At 39.3% G+C, this 21,168-nt stretch overlaps 1 protein-coding gene and 1 long non-coding RNA gene across 8 annotated transcripts in view; one reads left to right on the forward strand and one right to left on the reverse strand.

Annotated features, from left to right (window-relative positions):
• Positions 1 to 14,941, reverse strand: part of DPH5 (diphthamide biosynthesis 5) — a 36,508-nt gene extending 21,567 nt beyond the window's left edge. The window contains exons 1-3 of one of the 2 annotated variants that reach the window (XM_077905632.1): positions 14,831 to 14,941; positions 13,789 to 13,946; positions 5,565 to 5,689 (exon numbers count right to left, since the gene is read on the reverse strand). In XM_077905632.1, the coding sequence (XP_077761758.1) occupies positions 5,565 to 5,689; positions 13,789 to 13,923 (260 nt within the window). In that variant the 5' untranslated portion in view covers positions 13,924 to 13,946; positions 14,831 to 14,941. Of the gene's footprint in view, positions 1 to 5,564; positions 5,690 to 13,788; positions 14,294 to 14,830 lie in introns of those variants that run through there. The other variant, XM_077905631.1, reaches the window with a different exon arrangement.
• Positions 14,346 to 21,168, forward strand: part of LOC144318563 (uncharacterized) — a 153,129-nt gene continuing 146,306 nt past the window's right edge. For 3 of the 6 annotated variants that reach the window (XR_013384562.1, XR_013384561.1, XR_013384563.1), the window contains exon 1: positions 14,346 to 14,479. This is a non-coding gene — a long non-coding RNA (uncharacterized LOC144318563). The remainder of the gene's footprint in view (positions 14,480 to 21,168) is intronic. The other 3 variants (XR_013384567.1, XR_013384566.1, XR_013384564.1) reach the window with 2 other exon arrangements.

Below are 21,168 nucleotides of genomic sequence, written 5' to 3' on the forward strand. Positions count from 1 at the left end.
AAGGAAGAATTTCAGTACTTTGCTGCATTCCATATTCCCTTCCAGGTGTATCCATTTAATGCATACAAATCGTAATTCAAGACCCAATTAAAATGTACATATTCCCTACTACCATCTTGTCTCCAACTACTGTATCTCTTGATTATATTTCTTTTTTTTTTTTAATATTTTTGTGTTTTTTTTTTTTTAATTTATGATAGTCACAGAGAGAGAGAGAGGCAGAGACACAGGCAGAGGGAGAAGCAGGCTCCATGCACCGGGAGCCCGATGTGGGATTCGATCCAGGGTCTCCAGGATCACGCCCTGGGCCAAAGGCAGGCACCAAACCGCTGCGCCACCCAGGGATCCCTCTTGATTATATTTCAATAGTAATCCAGTGAATAAATGAAAAATAACTATAGTACAATAATTATTACACAAATCTGAATCTAGGATTATACACAATTAATTAATGATATAGAGTAAATTAATAGGGGAGGGGAGGGGAGGGGAGAGGAGATGGGGGAGGGGAGGGGAGGGGAGGGGAGGGGAGGGGAGAGGAGAGGAGAGGAGAAGAGAGGAGAGGGGAGGGGAGGGGAGGGGAGGGGAGGGGAGGGGAGGGGAGGGGAGGGGAGGGGAGGAAGCCAGGCACTCATTCCTGAATAAAATAATGGAATATTCATATTCATGGAAGAGGTAGCTGGGTCTTAAAGAATCTATTTTATTGAATAGAAACTGTGGAGGACTAGAGTCAGCAGTGCTGTATGGTATATTTCAGAGTAAGTAGATCCTAAGATTGCTCATCACAAGAAAAAAAAATATTTTCTTTTTTTTGTATGATAGATGTTAACTTACTGAGGTAATTATTTTACAATACAGATAAGTCATCTTGCTGTATATCAAAAATTACACACTGCTGTATGTCAATTAAATCTCAATATAATTGGGAATAAAAGAAACAAACTGGTAAGAAAAGTCTTTTAAGCAAAGACATGGAAGACGAATACTGCAAAAACATTTATGAATTGGCAAAGGAGTACAACTAGGCTCTGGCACAGTCAAAAAGAAGAGTAGGTGACAGAGAAAACAGATAAACTGTTAAAAGATTTAGGCCATGAAGTCATTAAGGTTTTTTAGCAGAGTAGTAACAGCATCAAGGTACATTTTTGTTGGCCTCAATTTTTTTATTTTTTATTTATGTGCAATTCTCCCTTCCCCCTCCATCCCCTGTAGACCACCTCCACAATTTCCATGTACTGAATTCTACCCAGACCCAGCTCAAGCACCAACTCCTCCATAACACCACCACTGAAAAACTCCAAACTCTATGGCTTTAAATTTACACTTCCTCGACCCAACCTTTCAGCAGTCTATCAGTTAACCACTCTTTCCTCTCTATTCTCTTTTCTTGGCTTCGGTGACAACACATTCTCTTGGTTTTTCTCCTCCTCTGAGGGTTGACAGACCACAAAATTCAAGTTCCCTAAGGCTTGATCTTCCTGTCTTCCCCTTGTTCCTTCCTAGTGATTTCATCCATTTCTCTGGCTTTAAACACCTTGTCTCTCCCTCTCTCCCCATACATACTCATGACCTCAAAAGCCACATATTGAGGATAACCCCTTCAGATATCACATTGCCTATATGACATCTCAAATTTAAAACATTTCCAGAACCAATTCTTGTCTTCCCCAATTATTTTCCCTAGGAGTTTTCATCATTTCAAGAACTGGCAAGGGCTTACAAAAGGGACTTCAAAGAATGGAAAACTGATAAATTGCTAAAGCTGGAATTCTGGAAAACTTGCTTCTTTCCTTTTCCTCACCTACTACATATATGTTGGCATTCTTCCTTCTGAACTTTTCCCACTTTGTCTTTTTCTCTCCTCTACCAAAGCCACCTGGCTTCCCTAAAAATCCACTTATGTGAGCATTTAAGAGTGATCATTTAAGAATGTCAGATTGTGATTCTTGCTTAAAATCCTTCAAATATTTACCAGAGTACTTTTTTTTTTTTTTTTAAGATTTTATTTATTTATTCATGAAAAACACAGAGAGAGAGAGGCGGAGACACAGGCAGAGGGAGAAGCAGGCTCCATGCAGGAAGCCTGACGTGGGACTCAATCCGGGTCTCCAGGATCACACCCGGGGTTATAGGTGGCACTAAACCGCTGAGCCACCTGGGCTACCCCTTACCAGAGTACTTCAAACAAAAGCTCTACCCTATCTAAGGCCTTACATGATCTGGGTCCCACCCACCTGTTTAACTCCTTCTTACTCCCTCTCCCTGCCCACTCACTATGCTCCACTCTGGCCTTCCAGGTTTGTTTTTTTTTTTTTTTTTAATATTTAATTTATTTATTCATGAGAAATATAGAGAGAGGCAGAGACATAGGCAGAAGGAGATGCAGGCTCCCTGTGGGGAGCCCGATGTGGGACTCGATCCCAGGTCCCCAGGATCACACCTGAACCAAAGGCAGACGCTCAACCACTAAGCCACCCAGGCATCCCCTTCCAGGTCCTTGAATACATTCTTTTTTTTTTTTTTTTAATTTTTTATTTTTTATTTTATTTTATTTTATTTTTTTTCCTTGAATACATTCTTGCAGCTCACCTCTGCTTACAATGTTCTTCCCTTCTGCTGTTCCTTTTATTTCTCAGATACCTGCTTATATATTACCTCAATAGAGAGGATTTTCCCTATGAACCCACAAAAATTAGCCTATTTCTGCTAGTCTTGTTTCCCCCTTACATAAGGCCTATTAAAACTTTAAATTTATTTTTTTCTCTTTGATTGATGTTAACCTCCCCTACTAAACTGTAAACCTCAGGTCTTATCATGTAACATATATCCAGCATGTAGGAGTGCCTGTTGTAAGACAGGTGTTCCAAAGATATTTGTTGAATGGATAAACATCAGTCCAAGATATGCCTGGTCTCACCTTGTGACCCCAGGCAAAATATTAAAAATTCTTTCCATTAATATTTATTTGATATGTACTACTTTGCAAAAGAGGCAAGGGAGATAAAATGTATGAAGGGCAGCCTACAAACCTAAAGAGTAGGTGTATACATTTATCAAAAACAATAGTAATATACAAGAACACGTGAATGACAAGTCAGTAGTTAGGAAGAGATATAACTTCTGATCAGAATAATAAAGGACTGCATCACTGAGAATGTGGTATTTGAGTTAGGCTTCAAGAGACAGCTGGACCTCTGACAATCAGATATATAGCGAAGGGTATTATAGATGAAGGAAAGAGTTTGAACAGATGTATAGAATGAGAAAGCAAGATGATGGGGGAAGGGACAAACTGGTTGGCAGAAGTGAGGGCTTTAGTAAAAGGACAGAACATAGGTAGAAGGGAAGGTTGGACATTATATTTCATATCTGGCCAACGGATGGAGCTAGTAGCTCTCATTTTGAGCTCAAATAAGGTTTTCAAATTGTAGTTTATTTGTTTTTTAAAGATTTTATTTATTCATGAGAGACGGGGCAGGGGGGGGCGGGGGCGGAGGCAAAGAGGCAGAGCCACCAGGAGCCTGATGCAGGATTTGATCCCAGGACCTTGGGATCATGACCTGAGCCAAAGGCAGAAGCTCATTAGACTGAGCCACTAAGTTGTGGTTTCACAAATATAAATGTGACCACAACATAGGTAATGAATTAAGAGTCTGTATCTGGACCAAGCAAAAGGCTTGGTATTAAATAATAAAGGCTTTATATTAAATAAACTAGGGAATAAAACAACCTAAAAAACTTGGTTAAAAAAAAAGTCAAAAGCAGTGCTTCTCAAACTAGTGAAAGGCCAATACTTTTAAGTTCTAAATTGTCATGGAACAACAGTTTTGTAATCAAAATTAATGATTTAGAAAAAGAAAATATAACATAATACAAAATATAAGTTCCAAATTTTTATTATGAGACTCAGGAGAGACAAAATTACTTTTAAAAAATGCTATCAAGTTTCTAAATGTTTACTCTCAATTTCTGTAGTTCTCATCATGAACTAGTAAGTTTGTAGGCTGGCACCAGCCTGTAAACCTCAGTTGAGTAGCAGTGGTTTATTGGACTTTGTCAGTGACTGGATGCCTGAGAGTCAGAAGTAACTCTAACAGTACTCTTCTAGGTAACTCTAAGAATTGTGATTTCATCAGGTAAGGAAATCTGGTGAATTCAGAAGGTGTCACTATAAAAAATATGGGATTTTGGCGGGAACCCAGTACAATGAGAAAATCCTATAAGAGTTCTAAGACATTTTAGATATAGGATTTTTCATTCCCTTTATTTTACTATTTTGTGGCTTAAAAACTATATATAGGTACTGCTAATTTGAAGGAAGACGTACTTTTACAAAAAACAATGTCAGAGGCTAAAACAATTTGGATATTTTTAGATGTGTGATTACACAATATCATTTGCAACCAGGTATAAATAATGAAACATAATCTCTGGCACACCACATTACTGTTTTTTGACAGACACATGCACATATAACTCCATTCTTTTGAAAAACATTCTTGGTGGTGAGTTCATAGTGATTTAATTGTCCTTATGTTCCTTAATCTGTGACATAAATCTTAGGTCACAAGTTGGAAACAAAGAACTCCTCTATTTGGCTTGACATTAGTGATTGATGATTTTTTTTTAAGATTTTATTTATTTATTCATGAGAGAGAGAGAGAGGCAGAGACGCAGGCAGGGGGAGAAGCAGGCTCCATGCAGAGAGCCTGACCTGGGACTCGATTCTGGGTCTCTAGAATCACACCCCAAGCGAAGGCGGAGCTAAACCACTGAGCCACCAGGGCTGCCCTGTGATTGATGATTCTTAACTAGACAAGCAGAAACACATCTTTTCGTTAATGGCAAAGAATAGAGCTCCCAATGGATACAAGACATTAAAATTTGAGGCGGGACAAATATTTTTTTAAGATTTTATTTATTTGAGTGAGCAAAAGACAGAAGGAGTAGGAGGAGGGGCAGAAAGGGAAAGATAAGCAGACTCTGCTGAGCTGGGACCCTGATGCAGGACTCGATCCCAAGATCCTGGGATCATGACCTGAGCCAAAGGCAGATAGTTAACTGAGCCACCCAGGTGCCCTGAGGCTGGGCAGATTTTAAATTCAGGGCAAGTAAAGTGACAATATTGCTAAATATAAGGTGATTTAAAAAAAAATTAAGTTAAAAAAAAAAAAAAAAAAACAAGGACAAAGGAAGCAGAAGATGCTTGTGGTTTACCTGCAAAATAAAAGGTAGGTATGACTCTTGATAATGTAATACACTTAATGATACACTAGTTAAGTCATTTGACATCCTAAGTTACCTTCTAAAAGAACAGGAGCTGCAATGATACAAACTTTAGAACTGACGCTTGATAACCAATGTAAGTTAACACATGATGACATCCTTATCAAGCAGATCATATAATCTCAAAGATAATGAAAGTTTATAAAATTTTAGAGCCTAGGTAAACACAGTACTTTTTTAGGACCAGGCAAGTAAAAGGTCTTAAATATAACAGAATAATTCTGATTTGTTTTTGAAAAGCAAGCAAATTAAAACTCAAAACACCTGCTTTGACTTACCCAAATGGATCACCAACCACAAGGAATGCAACATCACTGATATCGGCATCCTTTAAAATATTATCTGCTTCTTGTTCCACTTCTTCTCTATCAGCAAGAATCAATTTTCTTCCATAAAACTCTTCCTACAGATTTAAGTCCAATATCAAAATGAGACAGCAGATGACCATTTCAACACATGCACCACACACACACACACACACACACCAATCTTTGGGGCTGGTGCAAATCTTGGCAATCATCCAAACACAGATCACGGACTAGGACTCCTCAGTGGGCTAGCACTCTCTATCATGTTGCAATTAAACTCTGTCTTTGAGGCTGTCGTAATATCCCAAGAGGAGGTAGACCTCCTAACATCTGACGCTTTCTGCATTTTAAATTTACCTCTAAATTTGAGTCTAGCGAGCCATGCATGGTGGAACAGAGAACATGCATGAAATTTATTCCAGAAACAGTAATACAGAACATCTCAAATAATAATTATGAACATATATGGTAATTTGGGTTTTATTAAATTTTCCACAGGAAAACATACAGGTATCTGGCTAAAATAAAAGGTAACTTCAATGAGAAATAATAGAAAATTAAGATTTACTTATCTACAGAACCAGCAAACATTCCTGTAATTGCAGGAAAGATTAATTTAAAGCTTTATTTCCTAGTTCCTGCTAAAAAGGCAGAGTTGCAGAGGAAAGAAAAAAAATTCTAATTATATAGGAAGTCTCCATACAAACTGCTTTGTGAACCAACCCCCTGAAGTTCAACTCCAGAGAATAAATCCAGGAGGCTGACCGTAACTGCAGTGGCAGCAGGTAAGTACAGAGTGAACCAGAGTGCTAATAGTCATGTGGTAGTGGTTACAAACTATTATGCAAGGTCATGAATCTTTTTTTTTAATTTTTATTTATTTATGATAGTCACACAGAGAGAGAGAGAGAGGCAGAGACACAGGCAGAGGGAGAAGCAGGCTCCATGCACCGGGAGCCCGACGTGGGATTCAATCCTGGGTCTCCAGGATCGCGCCCTGGGTCAAAGGCAGGCGCTAAACCGCTGCGCCACCCAGGGATCCAAGGTCATGAATCTTATTAACTGATTTCCTGTGGAGTAATATGTAATTCAAATATAGTGAAAATAACACATAGACAAATACTATTTCTTACATGCTGAGAAGTTTGAGTTATAAGGATTATATCAGATGTAAACATTACAAGGATTGCTATACTCAGTATCTTTCAAGCAAAAGAGTAAATAAATGATTAAACATTTGAAGATAAAGGCTCTAGTTTCAACTCTCATAATTATTGCCTAATACTTAACTAGAATCTGAAAATGTGAAAAAAGATCCCTTCCCCTTTTCTCTATATCTTCTCAAAGAAAATGCTCCAGAAGTTCCCAATGACCATGTTTTTACAAAAAATGTTCTCTTTATTTTCACTTTTACCATGTATTTTTTTCTTAATCATTGATTTGTATGTAACTTACTTTAATTTCATGAACCCAGAAAACTTATTAGTGGTAGAACATTTATATTCACGTGTCTAGGGGATCTCTGGGTGGCGCAGCGGTTTGGCGCCTGCCTTTGGCCTAGGGCACGATCCTGGAGACCCGGGATCGAATCCCACATCGGGCTCCCGGTGCGGGGAGCCTGCTTCTCCCTCTGCCTGTGTCTCTGCCTTTCTCTCTCTCTCGCTGTGTGACTATCAAAAATAAATAAAAATTAAAAAAAAAAATATTCACGTGTCTAAGAAGACACACACATGATCATGGAAAACTAAAGGAAACGGTATTTCTTTCTGAACTAACATTTCTTACAACCAAAAAGTCACATGCTACTAGCTTAATGCTAGCAGTATTCCTAAATCCTATTCAATATTTTATAAATGAACACAAAACTCCACTCTCCTCAAGACTTCTATCATGTACCACACTATTTATCATTTATCCTAAGAATCATTTCATTATCTAATCGAAACACAATGTTTATTTAAAAAAAAAAAGTATCCACCTATGCACACTTGTGCACACACCCAAACACTCCAGTATAATCAAATGGCTGATCCTCTTGGGAAAAAAAGAAAAAAAGTTTAAAAAAAGGGAAGAAAGAGCAAAACTGGTATTACAATATTCTTAATTTACCCACTTCATTATTTATTCATTTACTCACTCGAGGGATATTTCTTGTGCACAACCTCCACACCAAACGCTATGCTTGATGTTGGGAAACAATGATGAAAGAGACAAATGTGGCACCTATCGTGTCACTTATAATGTTTAGTGGGGAATTATCTACCACATTAATAAGTGCTATAGGAGCATGGAACCTAGTAAGTCATGGAAGGGGGAAAAAAAGCAGTATTATTTAAAAAATAATTTTACATTTATATTATATATTATCCAATGACTGATAAGCCAGGTTTTGTACAGTATCAATCCTAATCTTCTCCATTCATGAAAACGAAGGCAAAACTCAAAATTCATTCCTGCTTTAAGTTGGCAGGTTTTGTAAGGCAGATAGGGTAAAGATTCAAAATTGGTTACTTTTGGATACTTCTGGAAGGACACATAAGAAATTACTAATAATTGCCTCAGGAAGGGGGGCCAGGATAGGAATCTTTCAATGTACATACCATTTAATATCTTTAATTTTATGCCATTTAATGTATTACCTGGTAAAAAATAGAAAAGTGGAAGCTAGAAGTAGGATACATAAACAAGAAAAAAAAAAAAAACTAAAAAAAAACAAACAAACAAACCCTAAAACACACTAACATTTAAAGAAGGAACAGAGAAACAAGGGCTTACAAAAGGGACTTAAAAGAATGGAAAAGTACAAATAAAACCAAGAGTCATGTCATGAAAGTCAGTTTCAAGGAGTGATCAACTATGTCAGAAGTAAAACAGGTAAGAGTTGAAAACTATCCTCTGGTATTCTCAGTTACTGAACAACTGTTCAACAAATATTTCAGAGGAATGGAAGTGAGCTTGCAGGAGTCTGAGCCATGAGTGAAGTGGGGACAATAAAAGTACAATTCTTTTTCTAAACACTTTGGATAAACAGAAACAACTATGGAGAAAAGATGTTTAAAGGGGCGTTTAAGATGTTTAAGAGTTTTCAGAATGGACAAGATATGACTGTAGTTTCAGGTTGAGGGGAGAAGGATGTTAATACAGATCAAACATAATGAAGAAAGAATAATTGATGGGAATAAGGTTTCAGAGGAATGGGGAGAGAGATTTGGAAAAAAACACATCTAGATTAGAGTTAGTCTTCAACAGGCTGAGACTCTCATTTCACAAGTCACTTTCTAAAACTGGGGAGAAGACAGATTCAGATTTAGGGGAAGGACAAATGGAAAGTTAATAAAGGTCACAGATGATTGCCTCATCTTTCTTAGTGGGAAGTCTGTCCCTCCAATCCCAATCCTCAGGAGTTGGATAGGAAGACAAAGAAGTAGACTGATGAAGTGGATTAGGAAGAAAAAGGGAGGGAAAGATATACTGGGAGAAAACAGAGGGAAACAGATATACTGGGAGAAAACAAGTTATTTTAGTGATGCCTAAGAACAAGTATGGCAAATTATTGTGCTTGTCTCCTCCATGTGTTTACTCGTAATACTCTTTCTCTTTCCTTTACCAAATCTTATCTATAGTAACTGTCTCTTTCTCTTTGCTTTATCGAGTCTTATCTACAATAACAATATTTATAATACATTTACATTAGGTCACTCTGGGGTCAGGCACAGTTCTAAGAACTTATGCACATAAATTCATTTAATTTTCATCACAATCCATGAGATAGTCCCTATTTTTATCCATTTTAGAGATAAGAAAAATAACACAAAGTGATTGCCCAACATTACAGAACCTTGGTTGACTGCAAAACTTCACATGTATTACAGATGAGGCATAGGGGTGCCTGGCTGGCTCAATTGGTAGAGCATGCAACTCTTGATCTCAGGGTCGTGGGCTTGTGAGTTCAAGCCCCACAGGGGCATGGAGCTTACTTAAAAAAAAAAAAAACAAATGAAGCACAGACAGGCAGAGCTTAGTGGTCTCCTCTGCTTTCTGTAGGATAGCTAAAGCCCCAGAGTCAGCCCCCTTTGAACCACAGCAACTTCCTCTATTTATCCTACAGAGCTGTATAAATATTACCATTTTTTATCTAGACCATGAAAACAAAAGAAGCAAAACAAAAAGATTGGGATGCATTACTTTAAGACATAGCTCAAATTCCATCTATTCCATAGTGTTCTCTGACCACAATGACCTGAAGTGATCTTCTATGTATTTCAACTGGAATTAATCACTAGTAATTATTTAATATTTGAGACAGCTTCTACTATTTAATTCATGAAAACAAGAGCACTGGCTTAAATAAGATCATCTAAGTTCTTCCCAGCAATGTAATTTCAGTTTCTTCTTTCCACTGTTGTCATGAACTGTTATTTAAATCTTCCATTATTCAGTTTTCCTGAGTATAACACAGTTGAATCATGAACCACTTGAGAACAAAGACCATAGCTTATACCTATATATATAAGGCACTACAGATGTATTACACCAAACTGGCATAAAAGATCTAATTTATTCACAGAAAGTGACTAAAGAAATTCAAAATGAAACTCCTGGATTCGCGGTCTCTAGTTTAATTACTTTTGAGTAATACAGAACATATAAATACTACTCCCTGTTTGGTAATTTGAAAACAATAGCTTTCAATGTAATAATAGATAAATTTCAAATCTTTAAAAAAAAAAAAAAAAGGGCAGGGGGACGCCTGGGTGGATCAGTGGTTGAGCATCATCTTTGGCTTAGGGTGTGATCCTGGAGTCCTGGGATCGAGTGCCACATTGGGTTTCTTGCATGGAGCCTGCTTCTCCCTGTGCCTGTGTCTTTGCCTCTGAATCTGTGTCTCTCATGAATAAATAAATAAAATCTTTTTTTTAAAAGAATGGACAAATTCCAGATTTTTTTTAAATTACTTATTTATTTGAGAGAGAGAGGGAGAGAATCTTCAAGGTGACTCCCCACAGAGTGCGAATCAGAACTGGAGCTCTATCTCAAGACCCAGGAGACCATAGGACCTGAGCTGAAACCAAGAGTCGGATGCTTAACTGACTGAGGCATACAGGTGCCCCAAATTCCAGATCACTTTAGCAACATCCATGTGTGCCATTTATAAAATACTTTTTTGTGTGATTACTGATAAAAGAAAGTATACATTCAATAAGGAAAATATTTTTCCAATCTTTTTTCCCACTATATAATAATTTAGTTATTGAGACCAGATTGTATACGCAGGTATGAGAACATCAACAATTTTTAAAAATCAATTTGTTTAAGAAAGAAAGAGGTAGAAATGAAACAGAAAGGAAGTCACTGAAGAGAAAGTGGTTCTGAGATCTTAGAAGGCAATAAAAGGCATGAATTTATTTACACCTTACTTTATTGCAGAAAAGTCATTAAAGGTGGTTGAGGTTGCATAGCAAGTTGCTCAGGTAAAAACATGAACTAAGGACCTGGAGGAGGTCATGAAGAGCAGACCAATGGAACTTTGTGATAGGAGGATTCAAGCTGGATCATTCTGCTTGAATCCTATCTTCTCTGTAGACATTCTCTGAAATCATTATTTTGTGAAGCTATTTTCTACCCCTGAGTATACAGAGACACTGTATGGTATAAATGTGAAGAGTGGTGATTCTCAACTCAGGACTGTCTTGGCTCATATTTTGGCTCTATCATCTGTAGGACCTTGGGCAAGTTTCTCTGTGCCTGTAAAATGTGAACAGTAATTACAGAGTAATAATCCTGTTCTACATGTGAAACACTCATTATAGTGCATAGTAAACATTCTATAAATATTAGCACTTATTATATGGAGGAACAGATATTCCAGCACCTTAACAAAGTATACATAATTTACCTGTAGGTGAAGCTGGGCCAGGCCCCAACAATACATTCTTGGAAAAAATATACTTGAAAAAATTACAGCGACCAAAACTACCATTTAACTAACACTTAAAGTTTACAAAGCACTTTCAAATACATCATCTTAATAAAAACATACATAACCCTCCACCTAGTTATTATCTCCATTTTCACAAATGAAGTTACTAAGGTTTAGAGAAATCTGGAAATGTGTCTATTAACAACTAGCATTTTTGAACATTTTTGCAATAGGCACTATGTTAAGAACGTATGTTAAGAGGTAGGGTTTTTTTTTTTAAGATTTTATTCATTTGTTTGACAAAGGGAGAGAGTACAAGCAGAGGGAGCAGCAGATGGAGGGAGAGGGAGAGGGAGAGGGAGAAGCAGGCTCCCCGCTGAGCAAGGTGCTGGATTTGGGCCCAATCCCAGGATGCTGGGATCATGACCTGAGCCAAAGGTAGATGCTTAATTGACTGAGCCACCCAGGAGCCCTGATGTAGGCATTTTTAGCCCCATTTTACAAACTAAAAAACTAAAGTTAAACGACTTGTCCAAGGTGACATGGTAACATGTAACAGAGAAGGCTTAAAGTCAAGTCCAACTTTCCTCTGTGCCATGCCCTGACTTTTTATCCTATAAAAATTTATCCTCTTGGCCTCAATGTCCTTCGACAGATGAATGGATAAAGATGAATATCATTGAATATTAGCCATTAGAAAGGACGAATACCCACCATTTGCTTTGATGTGGATGGAACTAGAGAGTATTATGCTGAGTGAAGTAAGTCAATCGGAAAAGGACAAACATTAAATGGTTTCATTCATACGGGGAATATAAGAAATAGTGAAAGGGGTGACGTCAGAGTGGCTCAGCGGTTTAGCGGCCTTCAGCCCAGAGCATGATCCTCGAGATCCGGGATCGAGTCCCATGTTGGGCTCCCTGCATGGAGCCTGCTTCTCCCTCTGCCTGTCTCTCTCTCTCTCTCTGTGACTCTCATGAATAAATAAATAAAATCTTAAAAAAAAAAAAAAAAGAAAAATAGTGAAAGTGATTATAAGGGAAAGGAGGAAAAATGAGTGGGAAAAATTAGAGGGTGACGGAAGAGGAGAGACTCCTAACTCTGGAAAACGAACAAGGGGTGGTGGAAGGGGAGGTTGGGTGGGGGGTGGATGGGGAAGGGGGGGGCGGTGACTGGGTGATGGGCACTGAGGGGGGCTCTTGGCGGGATGAGCACTGGGTGTTATACTGTATGTTGGCAAATCGAACTCCAGTAATAATAAATAAATTTATCCTCTTGGATGAATTTGATTCCAGTTTTCCTTGATCACTGGTAAGAGAAGAACATTTATTATCATGAGCTTAGATACTTTGGTTCCAACCAGACAAATGAAAGCCAACAAATCAAAGCTGGTCATTAGACACACATCAGGACATGGCCAATTTACGTAACAGTCTTTAATTTCTCTATTAAAGTAACTCTGAAACTAGAGTTCTCTGGGCTGTGAACCCGAGGGAACGGAAGACCTTCACCTTTTTGTTCGCAAGCCTTGACAGGCCATTCAATTCTACGTCTCCCTCCTCTTACAGCAGCATGTCCATGGCTCCCTTCATCTTCAGTGCATTCTATTTGGATTTTGACAGTGCACCTGAACCACCTAGCCCCTCCTCCAAAACGTACTGAGCCCTTAACAAGAGCAAGCTACACGTATGACATATTAACAAATCCTAGAAAAAAAACAAAACAAAACAAAACAAAAAAAAACAAATCCTAGGGTTGGGAAGTCCCAGGCTGACGCAATACACACAAGGGAGTGTGCATCAGCCTCCCTGGCACTTTTTAAAGGTGAGACCTCTCTGGACAGGATACTGACAGAAAGGCGATTACCATTCCCTACGGATATACTACTTCAAAGGGAGAAGCTTTCCGCTTAGTTTCTTGAATGTACAACCAACTCATTAAGGTGATGCCACTACCTCATTAGGACTCAACTCAAAAAAAAAAAAAAATGTCTATCTCATGAAATAAGAGATTTTGGTAACTATCCTCAGGAGTGTAAAATAACTTTCCTATTTACCGGAGAAAGCCACAAAATCAGACTTGTAAAGCAGGACAAAAAGCGCCCTTTCATTTTCCAGCTCACTCGGTGGTTGTGTTACTCCCAGTCCTGTGATCCTTAACGGGCTGGGGATGTGTTTTAAAGGCTTTAAGCCAGCAGGCCCGAAAGCTGGGTTCAGCGTGGGTCATGGAAATCACAGCTTTCCTCCCAGGGGCTGGGGCGCCGTAAGCACCTACCAGGACTTCCTTCCCTACAGTCAGGATCGAGGTGTAGGCTTCCAGGTACACTCGCCTGCAGCGTCTTACGATTTCCAGGCCCTTGACTGTGATGTCCTTGGCATCGCCCAAGCCCAAGCCGATCAGGTAAAGCATTTCAAAGTCCAAGAGGGCGGGGACTGCAAGACGGAGGCAGCAAGAAAAACACGTGTCAGCTACACCGAGGGCTCCCCGAATCTAGTGACGATCGTGGAAACCAAGAGCAAGTGTGCACGAGGGACCGCAAGTCACGAGCGAGGTCCGAGCGCCTGGCGTCCCGCCCCTTACAACCGCGGACTGGGACGAGCCGCCTCTCCCGTTACACCAAATCAAAAGCGGTCAGTCACCCTCCGAGGACTGTCGCTGAGTCCCCAAAATTGCTAACCGGCAGCCTCGCCGAACAAGCAGCTACCCGCAGGGCGAGCTCGCGTGGACGGAAGGCCCACGCCGCCGGCCTCACCGGCGGTGCCGCAAAACGCCGCCGCCTTTACCGCACTTTACGACTGGCCGGAGGGGCGGGTCAGCGGCTCCCCGGCGAGCGGCGCGGAGGCAAGGGCTGGGCCGGAAGTGAGCGGCCGGCAGCTGGGCCGCGACGCGGAGGGTCGGTCGGGCCGAGGTAGGGGGGGCGGGGGTCCGGCGCGGCCTCGGGGGAAGGACCCCACCCTAGGACGGGGTAAGTGCGGGAGCTGTGGCCCCGAGGTCGGGCCGCACGGCCGCCTCCCCTCCAGGCCCCGGCGCGGCTGACGGGCGGGAGGGACTGAGTCGCCCGGGTGGTGGCCGGGCCGCGGCACTTCCGGCCTCGCCTCAGCATCCCCTCGTCCCACTGCTGCCTCCCTGGGAGGTGTCGGGTTAGCCCACTTGGCCCTCGGTGTGACTCCGATTTCCCGGCGGGCGGTGGTGCCTCGGCTCTGCCCCCACCTGGGGACCTCCTTCCGGGGTGCCCCCGGGTCGTGCCCGGGCTACGCCCCAGCCCTCCTCAGCGTCGGGAAGCCCAGGCCCGCCCCCTGCCCCCCGCCGCTGTGACCTTTAAGTGCCCAGGAATTTCAGGTTTCAATCGCTTCCACCGGGGGAATTCCTGCGAAGTGGTTGGTTAGATGTAGTTCCGGTATCGGGAATGGTTTGTTTTGACTGTAAATGCCCTTGGTAAGGTCACTAGTGACCTCATCAAAGTCAAAAAGACAATTTCCATTGTTTATCTTAGTAGGCAGTGTTGATTATTCAGATTTTTCCTGCTTGCTTTTTCATACAATGCCTTGAGTCTTTTTTTTGCCCGACGTTTTTTTCTCAAGCCTTAATTTCATCTGATTTCTCCAAGGTTCCATCTGCCCTCTGCACTTCTCATTCAGTACGCTCGTCATGACTGATTCTATCCGGTGTCATTAACATCCATCCATTCCTTGTACCATAAGCAAAAATTAATTCAAAATGAATCATAAATTTAATGGAAAACATAAAACCATGAAACTTCCTAGACAGAAAATATGTGTGATCTTATTATTTAGGCAAAGACTTGTCAGGTGCAACACCAAAAGCATGATGTAAGGGAAAAATTTTTTTTTGAGAAATCGAAGTTCACTGAAATAAAATGTATGCTCTTCAAAAGATATTGTTGAAGCCACACACGGGAGAAAATATTCGCAAAGTGTATGTTTGCTAAAAGACTTATGTCAAAAAAAAAAAAAAAGACTTATGTCAAGAATACATAACTCTCAAAAGGCAAAAATAAGAATACAACTTAATTTTTTAAATAGGCCAAGAATTTGAACAAGAGTCTCGCAGAGAGTAAGATAGATAAATCCCCAAAGAGGATACACTAATATCAAAGAAGCTTTGAAATGATGCTAATTATTAGACATTAAGGAAATAAAGACTAAAACCACAGTGAGATAACAGTATATACCCCGTAGAATGGCTGACATTGGAAGCAATAATAAAACCCTGAATATACACTCATAATTTTTTAAAGATTTTATTTATCCATTCATGAGAGACACAGAGAGGCAGAGACACAGGCAGAGGAAGAAGCAGGCTCCATGCAGAGAGCCGGATGTGGGACTCGATCCCGGGTCTCCAGGATCACGCCCTGGGTGGAAGGCGGCACCAAACCACTGAGCCACCTGGGCTGCCCTGTTCACTCATAATTTTGAGTGTCTCTGGTATTTTGCTGACTCAGACCTTTAGCCTCCCATTCACATCTCCCCTTCAGCTTCCTATATTTAACTTTATGCTGGAAATCACCTAGATAACCCAGAGGCATATCACATTCAACACATCCAAAATTGAATCCATCATCTTTTCAACTTGGCTTTTCCTTCTGTACTATCTACTTTGGATGGAGGGCGTTATCATCTATAGACGTAGGCAAGCCAGACACTTGGAAGTTACCTCACATCCAATCTGACTTATCTGCCTCTCAATAGAAACCGTACCTACTATCACAGTCTTTCTTTAGGTCCTCATGTCACTCCTGCACCTGTTCACCGTGCTTCCCTCACATTCATACTTCTTTCGGGGGACCAGAGAGACCTAGCTAAGTTGCAGTCTGAATGACATTCCCTTCAAAAAACCCTTTTGAGGTCAAGAGAAAGTCGAGGCTCTTTAACATATCCCACAAGGTCATCCCCAGAGTGACCACTGCCTACCTTGCTAGCCTCGTGTCTCTCCACTCCATACCTTGAGCTACTTCTCTAGTGGTACTCTTCTGTGCCCACAACATTCTCCTTTGACTTTGGTCAGGCTACCACCTCAGCATGGAGTACTTTCCTCCCATTCTCTCCTATCTAGATCACTGCTGCCCATTCTTTAAGTTTTGGGGGCCCCTGGGTGGCTCAGTTGGTTAAGTGTGATTTCAGCTCAGGTCATGATCTCAGGTCGATCTCCCTGGAATCGAGCCCCAAGTTGGGCTCTGCACCCAGTGGTGAGGCTGCTTCTCTCCCTCAGCCCTCCCCCTGACCCTTCCTGCCATTCATGCTCTCTCTCTTTCTCTCTCAAATAAATAAAATCATAAAAAAAGACTAAATTTAGGAAACCTTTCCAGAGATCCCTGCACTAGTTTAGGTATCCTTTTAATTATAATAAAACTCTGTGCATATACTTAGAAGTCAACCTAAGTGTTTTATAATTGTCCATTTGTGTATCTTCCTTATCAAACCATCAATTTCATAAAGTTAGGTCCTGTATCTTCTCATCCCTAAGGCTTAGCACAGTGTCTGCCACATAATAGATATTCAGTAAATGTTTGTTAAATAGAGCATTATGTATACACTAGTAGCTCAGTAATTTCTTTGAGTTATGATATATTTTTCAATCTTTATGAAATGCAAGGTGTGGTATGCTTTAGATGACTACCAAAAGTCATTGATGGGATGTCAAACAAAAGCATGTCATTCATGCCACTTCAGAAAGTTATTTGTGTTAAAAGGTTTATGATACAGTTCACATACTCCTCATAATTACCTTCTTGAGTAGGTAAATTTTCCAATGTACGGTCATTTTTTTAATGTGTTTTTGTTTTCAGATTTGCTTTGAGTAATTCTAAGTGTATTTACAGTGAAAGGACAGTGCTGAAAGGAAGGTGTAGTTTATGTCCTTTCAGGAAATCTGTATTGAAAATGAAGTTATTCTGGGTATGTAAGGTAATACTCTTTTTTAGATACAGAAGCAATTTCAATTTTTAATCTTCAGAATTCGGTTAACTACTTTCCCTATAAGGTTCTTACCTTTCTACTTGCCTTCATTTCTCAATAGAAGTGTAAATTTGGGGGACTTTTCTGAACATAGATAAAGGTGTTGTGGAAATCTTTTTTCCTCTCAACAAATGTAATCAGCAAAGTCTTGCATAGTCTTTTTCTGCAGAATTATTCTTTCTGACTCGGACATTTCTCCCTTACCATTTAAAACAATTTCAAATATGATTGAATTTTCCACAGTTTTTTTTTTTTTTTTTTTAGTTTATGTATTTGAGATAAAGTGCGTAGGATGGGGAGGGGGAGGGGGAGGAGGAGTAGAGGAAGAAGCAGGCTCTCCACTAAGCAGGGAGCCGGATGACCTGGGGCTCCATCCCAGGACCCTGGGATCATGACCTGAGCCGAAGGCAGATAACTGACTGAGCCATCCAGGTGTCCACGCCCCATCATTTATTATTAAGATTTTCAAATATATAGAAAAGTTGAAGCGTTTTTAGAGTAAACATCCATATAGTCACCTCAGGTTCTATAGTTGTTAACATTGTGCTATATTTGCTTTATCACATGTTTTTATCCGTTCACTGGGCCATCAACCCATCTTATTTTCTGATGCATTTCCAAGAGAGTTGCAGACATAAGTAGACATATTAATTGCATTTTGCATGTAAGATAAACCCCTCATCTAGAGAACATACTAAGGAAACATAGCTAAGCATATAGCTGATTAAATTATCTCATTTCTTCACCTAATTTAGGCAGAGATTTTGAAAATTTCTCTTTAAAACAATTTCAGACAATTTTAAATCAATATGGTAGCATTATTTTGATGATAATGAAAGTATAATACCATAGTAATACAGTAAATTTGGATCTCCCATCTAGTAGAAAAGAGGGGGATGGTTTTAAAGAACTGCAATTCTAGAGCCAAAAAAAAAAAAAAAGAGGATGAAGTGAAAGCCTTTTTAGTTTAAAGAATAACAAGGATAAATGAGGCCTAGAGCATTTTCTTCTTTATATTCCTGCTAGGAAGTAGGAGAGTACCAAATCATCCCTGAGGGTGAACATTTATGCTTTTCCTGAAAGAGCTTTAAGCTGTTTTCATAACCTTTGTCAGTAACTCATTTTTAGTACCCACACTGTCAGAAATTCTTCCTTATATCTAATCTGTGACCTTCAGGCAGTAGTCCTAAAATGTGAAAGTTATAGTTAGTCATAAGAAGTTAATAATGATGGCTTTTCCATTCCATTGTCATAAACACATCATAGTAGTTAAATTTTAGAGTTATAACAGTTGAGACACTGCGTTACATTATGTACAAATTGTAATTAACTTACCTCTAAAAGAAGCCATCCTCTAATTTTCCTATTTGAGTTCATTGTTTGTCTATTGAAAAGGAGACCTCAGAGCTACTGGGTAAACTCCATCTGACCTCATTGTGAATAAAGAATATTAACCTATATGTTCCCAGAGATTGCCTCATTGTTAGAGTAAATCTTGATTAATATTTGTAGAGTTTAGCAATCCCAGATTAACTGATAGTCATTTTCTATCAATTCACAAATAAGTGATAATTAAAGATAGCATTGCTGGTAACTGAGTGATAAACATTAAGGTTAGCATGTGATATAATGAGCCCTGGTTATTATATAAGACTGGTGAATCACTGACCTGTATCTCTGAAACCAATAATACATTATATGTTAATTAATTGAATTTAAATAAAATAAAAAAATAAAGATAGCATTGCTTTAGAAGTTATATTTGGTATTCCTTCCTCCAAAGTCTATTGCTAAAAGGGTAGAATCAGGGATACAGTAGTTTCACTCTTCCTGTGTTTAAAAAACTACACAGTGCCCTTTTAAGATATATTCAGGGAGCCATATAATTAGCCAAGACTTGGTGGGAGAAGGAGAAAGGTTACTCCTTCACTCAAAAGCCAAAATTTTTAAAAACGACTTACCAGGTTTTACTACTCAATATACTACTGCCCTGCTTCTCTGAACTCACCTCCTGCTGCAAAACTATAAAATGGTACACTTCCAGAGCTGGGTTTTGCTGGGGAGGAAAAACAAACAACTGTATACTTCCAATTACTTTATCTGCTCTTTCCCCTCATAGCACCTTCTAACATAACTGTGTGATTTACTTATTTATTGTGTCCATTTTTATTGTCAATATCCTTCTACTAAAATATAAACACCACAAAGGCAGGAATTTTTTTTTTTTGGTCCATTTGGTTTGGCATATGCTCAGTAGATACATGAATGAATGCACGTCCACATATGTAAATGAGTTATATATATAAATTATATATAAATTACAAATAAATTATTTTATTTATAAAGGAATAACTATGGAAATTTTGCCTAATGGTTAAGAATTGGGATTATAGGGGGTTCCTGGATGGCTCAGTCAATTAAGGGTCTGATTCTTGATTTCGACTCTGGTCATGATCTCAGGGTTATGATCAAGCCCATCGGGCTCCATGCTCAATGGGGAGTCTGCTTGAGATTCTCTCCCCCTCTCTCCCTCTAAGGAAAAAAAAAAGAATTAAGATTTTAGTGTCATTGAGACCTTGGCTTAAGTCCAGGAGTTTCCTGATTGCTTTTCTAAATCTCAAGTTGTTTCATCTGTGAAATAGAGATAATAGTACCACCTCTCATAGGATTGTTGTGAGGATACATGAAAGAATACATAATAAAGGTTTTAGCATAGTGCCTGGCAATTGGTAAAGACTCCGTAAACATTGACCAATAATAGAGTTTGAAATTAATTTTATCCTTATCTGCAGAGTCTATCAGATTATGAGTACTAGCCTTCTCCACCATCTCTATCCCATCTAGATTGGTTCTTACTCTTTTTCCTCCTTCACAGTAGTGTGAAATTAGTTCATTAGTTTTAAGACCAATCCATTAGATTAGATATCATATTTTATTGATTGCCAGAGGTCATTTTAAGCAAACATTGTTATACTCTGAGGTGCCCTTTATGAGAAAACCTGTCTTTGCTTTTATCATTCTGTCACAGCGTTCAGCACTGTAGACTTGGTTAGCACCAAATAAGTGTTGCCTAGCAATTTGTTAATACTTAAGTATAAGATGGCTAATATGCAAATAATATTTTAGTAAATGAAATGTAGTGAACAGAGAAGATGTTCATTTGGGATCTAAAAATTAAATTTATTCTTTTTTGTAAAACTTTGTAAATGCCAAACAACAATAAAATAAAAAGAGTAGTTGTGGTACATTTATACAATACTATGCAGTAAAGAGAAAGAATGTACTACTCTTTTTTTTAATAATAAATTTATTTTTTATTGGTGTTCAATTTGTCAACATACAGAATAACACCCAGTGCTCATCCCGTCAAGTGCCCCCCTCAGTGCCCGTCATCCATTCACCCCCACCCCCCACCCTCCTCCCCTTCCACCACCCCTAGTTCGTTTCCCAGAGTTAGGAGTCTTCATGTTCTGTCTTCCTTTCTGATATTTCCTACCCATTTCTTCTCCCTTCCCTTCTATTCCCTTTCACTATTATTTATAGAATGTACTACTCTTAACACAAAACAACATGGATGAATCTCAGAGAAAGAAGGTTGAGCAAAAGAGTGCTATGGAGATAGGATATACCTTGCCTCCAGCAAAGTCCTCAAAATCTTAAGTGTACAATTGGATGA

Source organism: Canis aureus, chromosome 8, assembly GCF_053574225.1.
Source record: "Canis aureus isolate CA01 chromosome 8, VMU_Caureus_v.1.0, whole genome shotgun sequence".
Classification (NCBI taxonomy): Eukaryota; Metazoa; Chordata; class Mammalia; order Carnivora; family Canidae; genus Canis; species Canis aureus.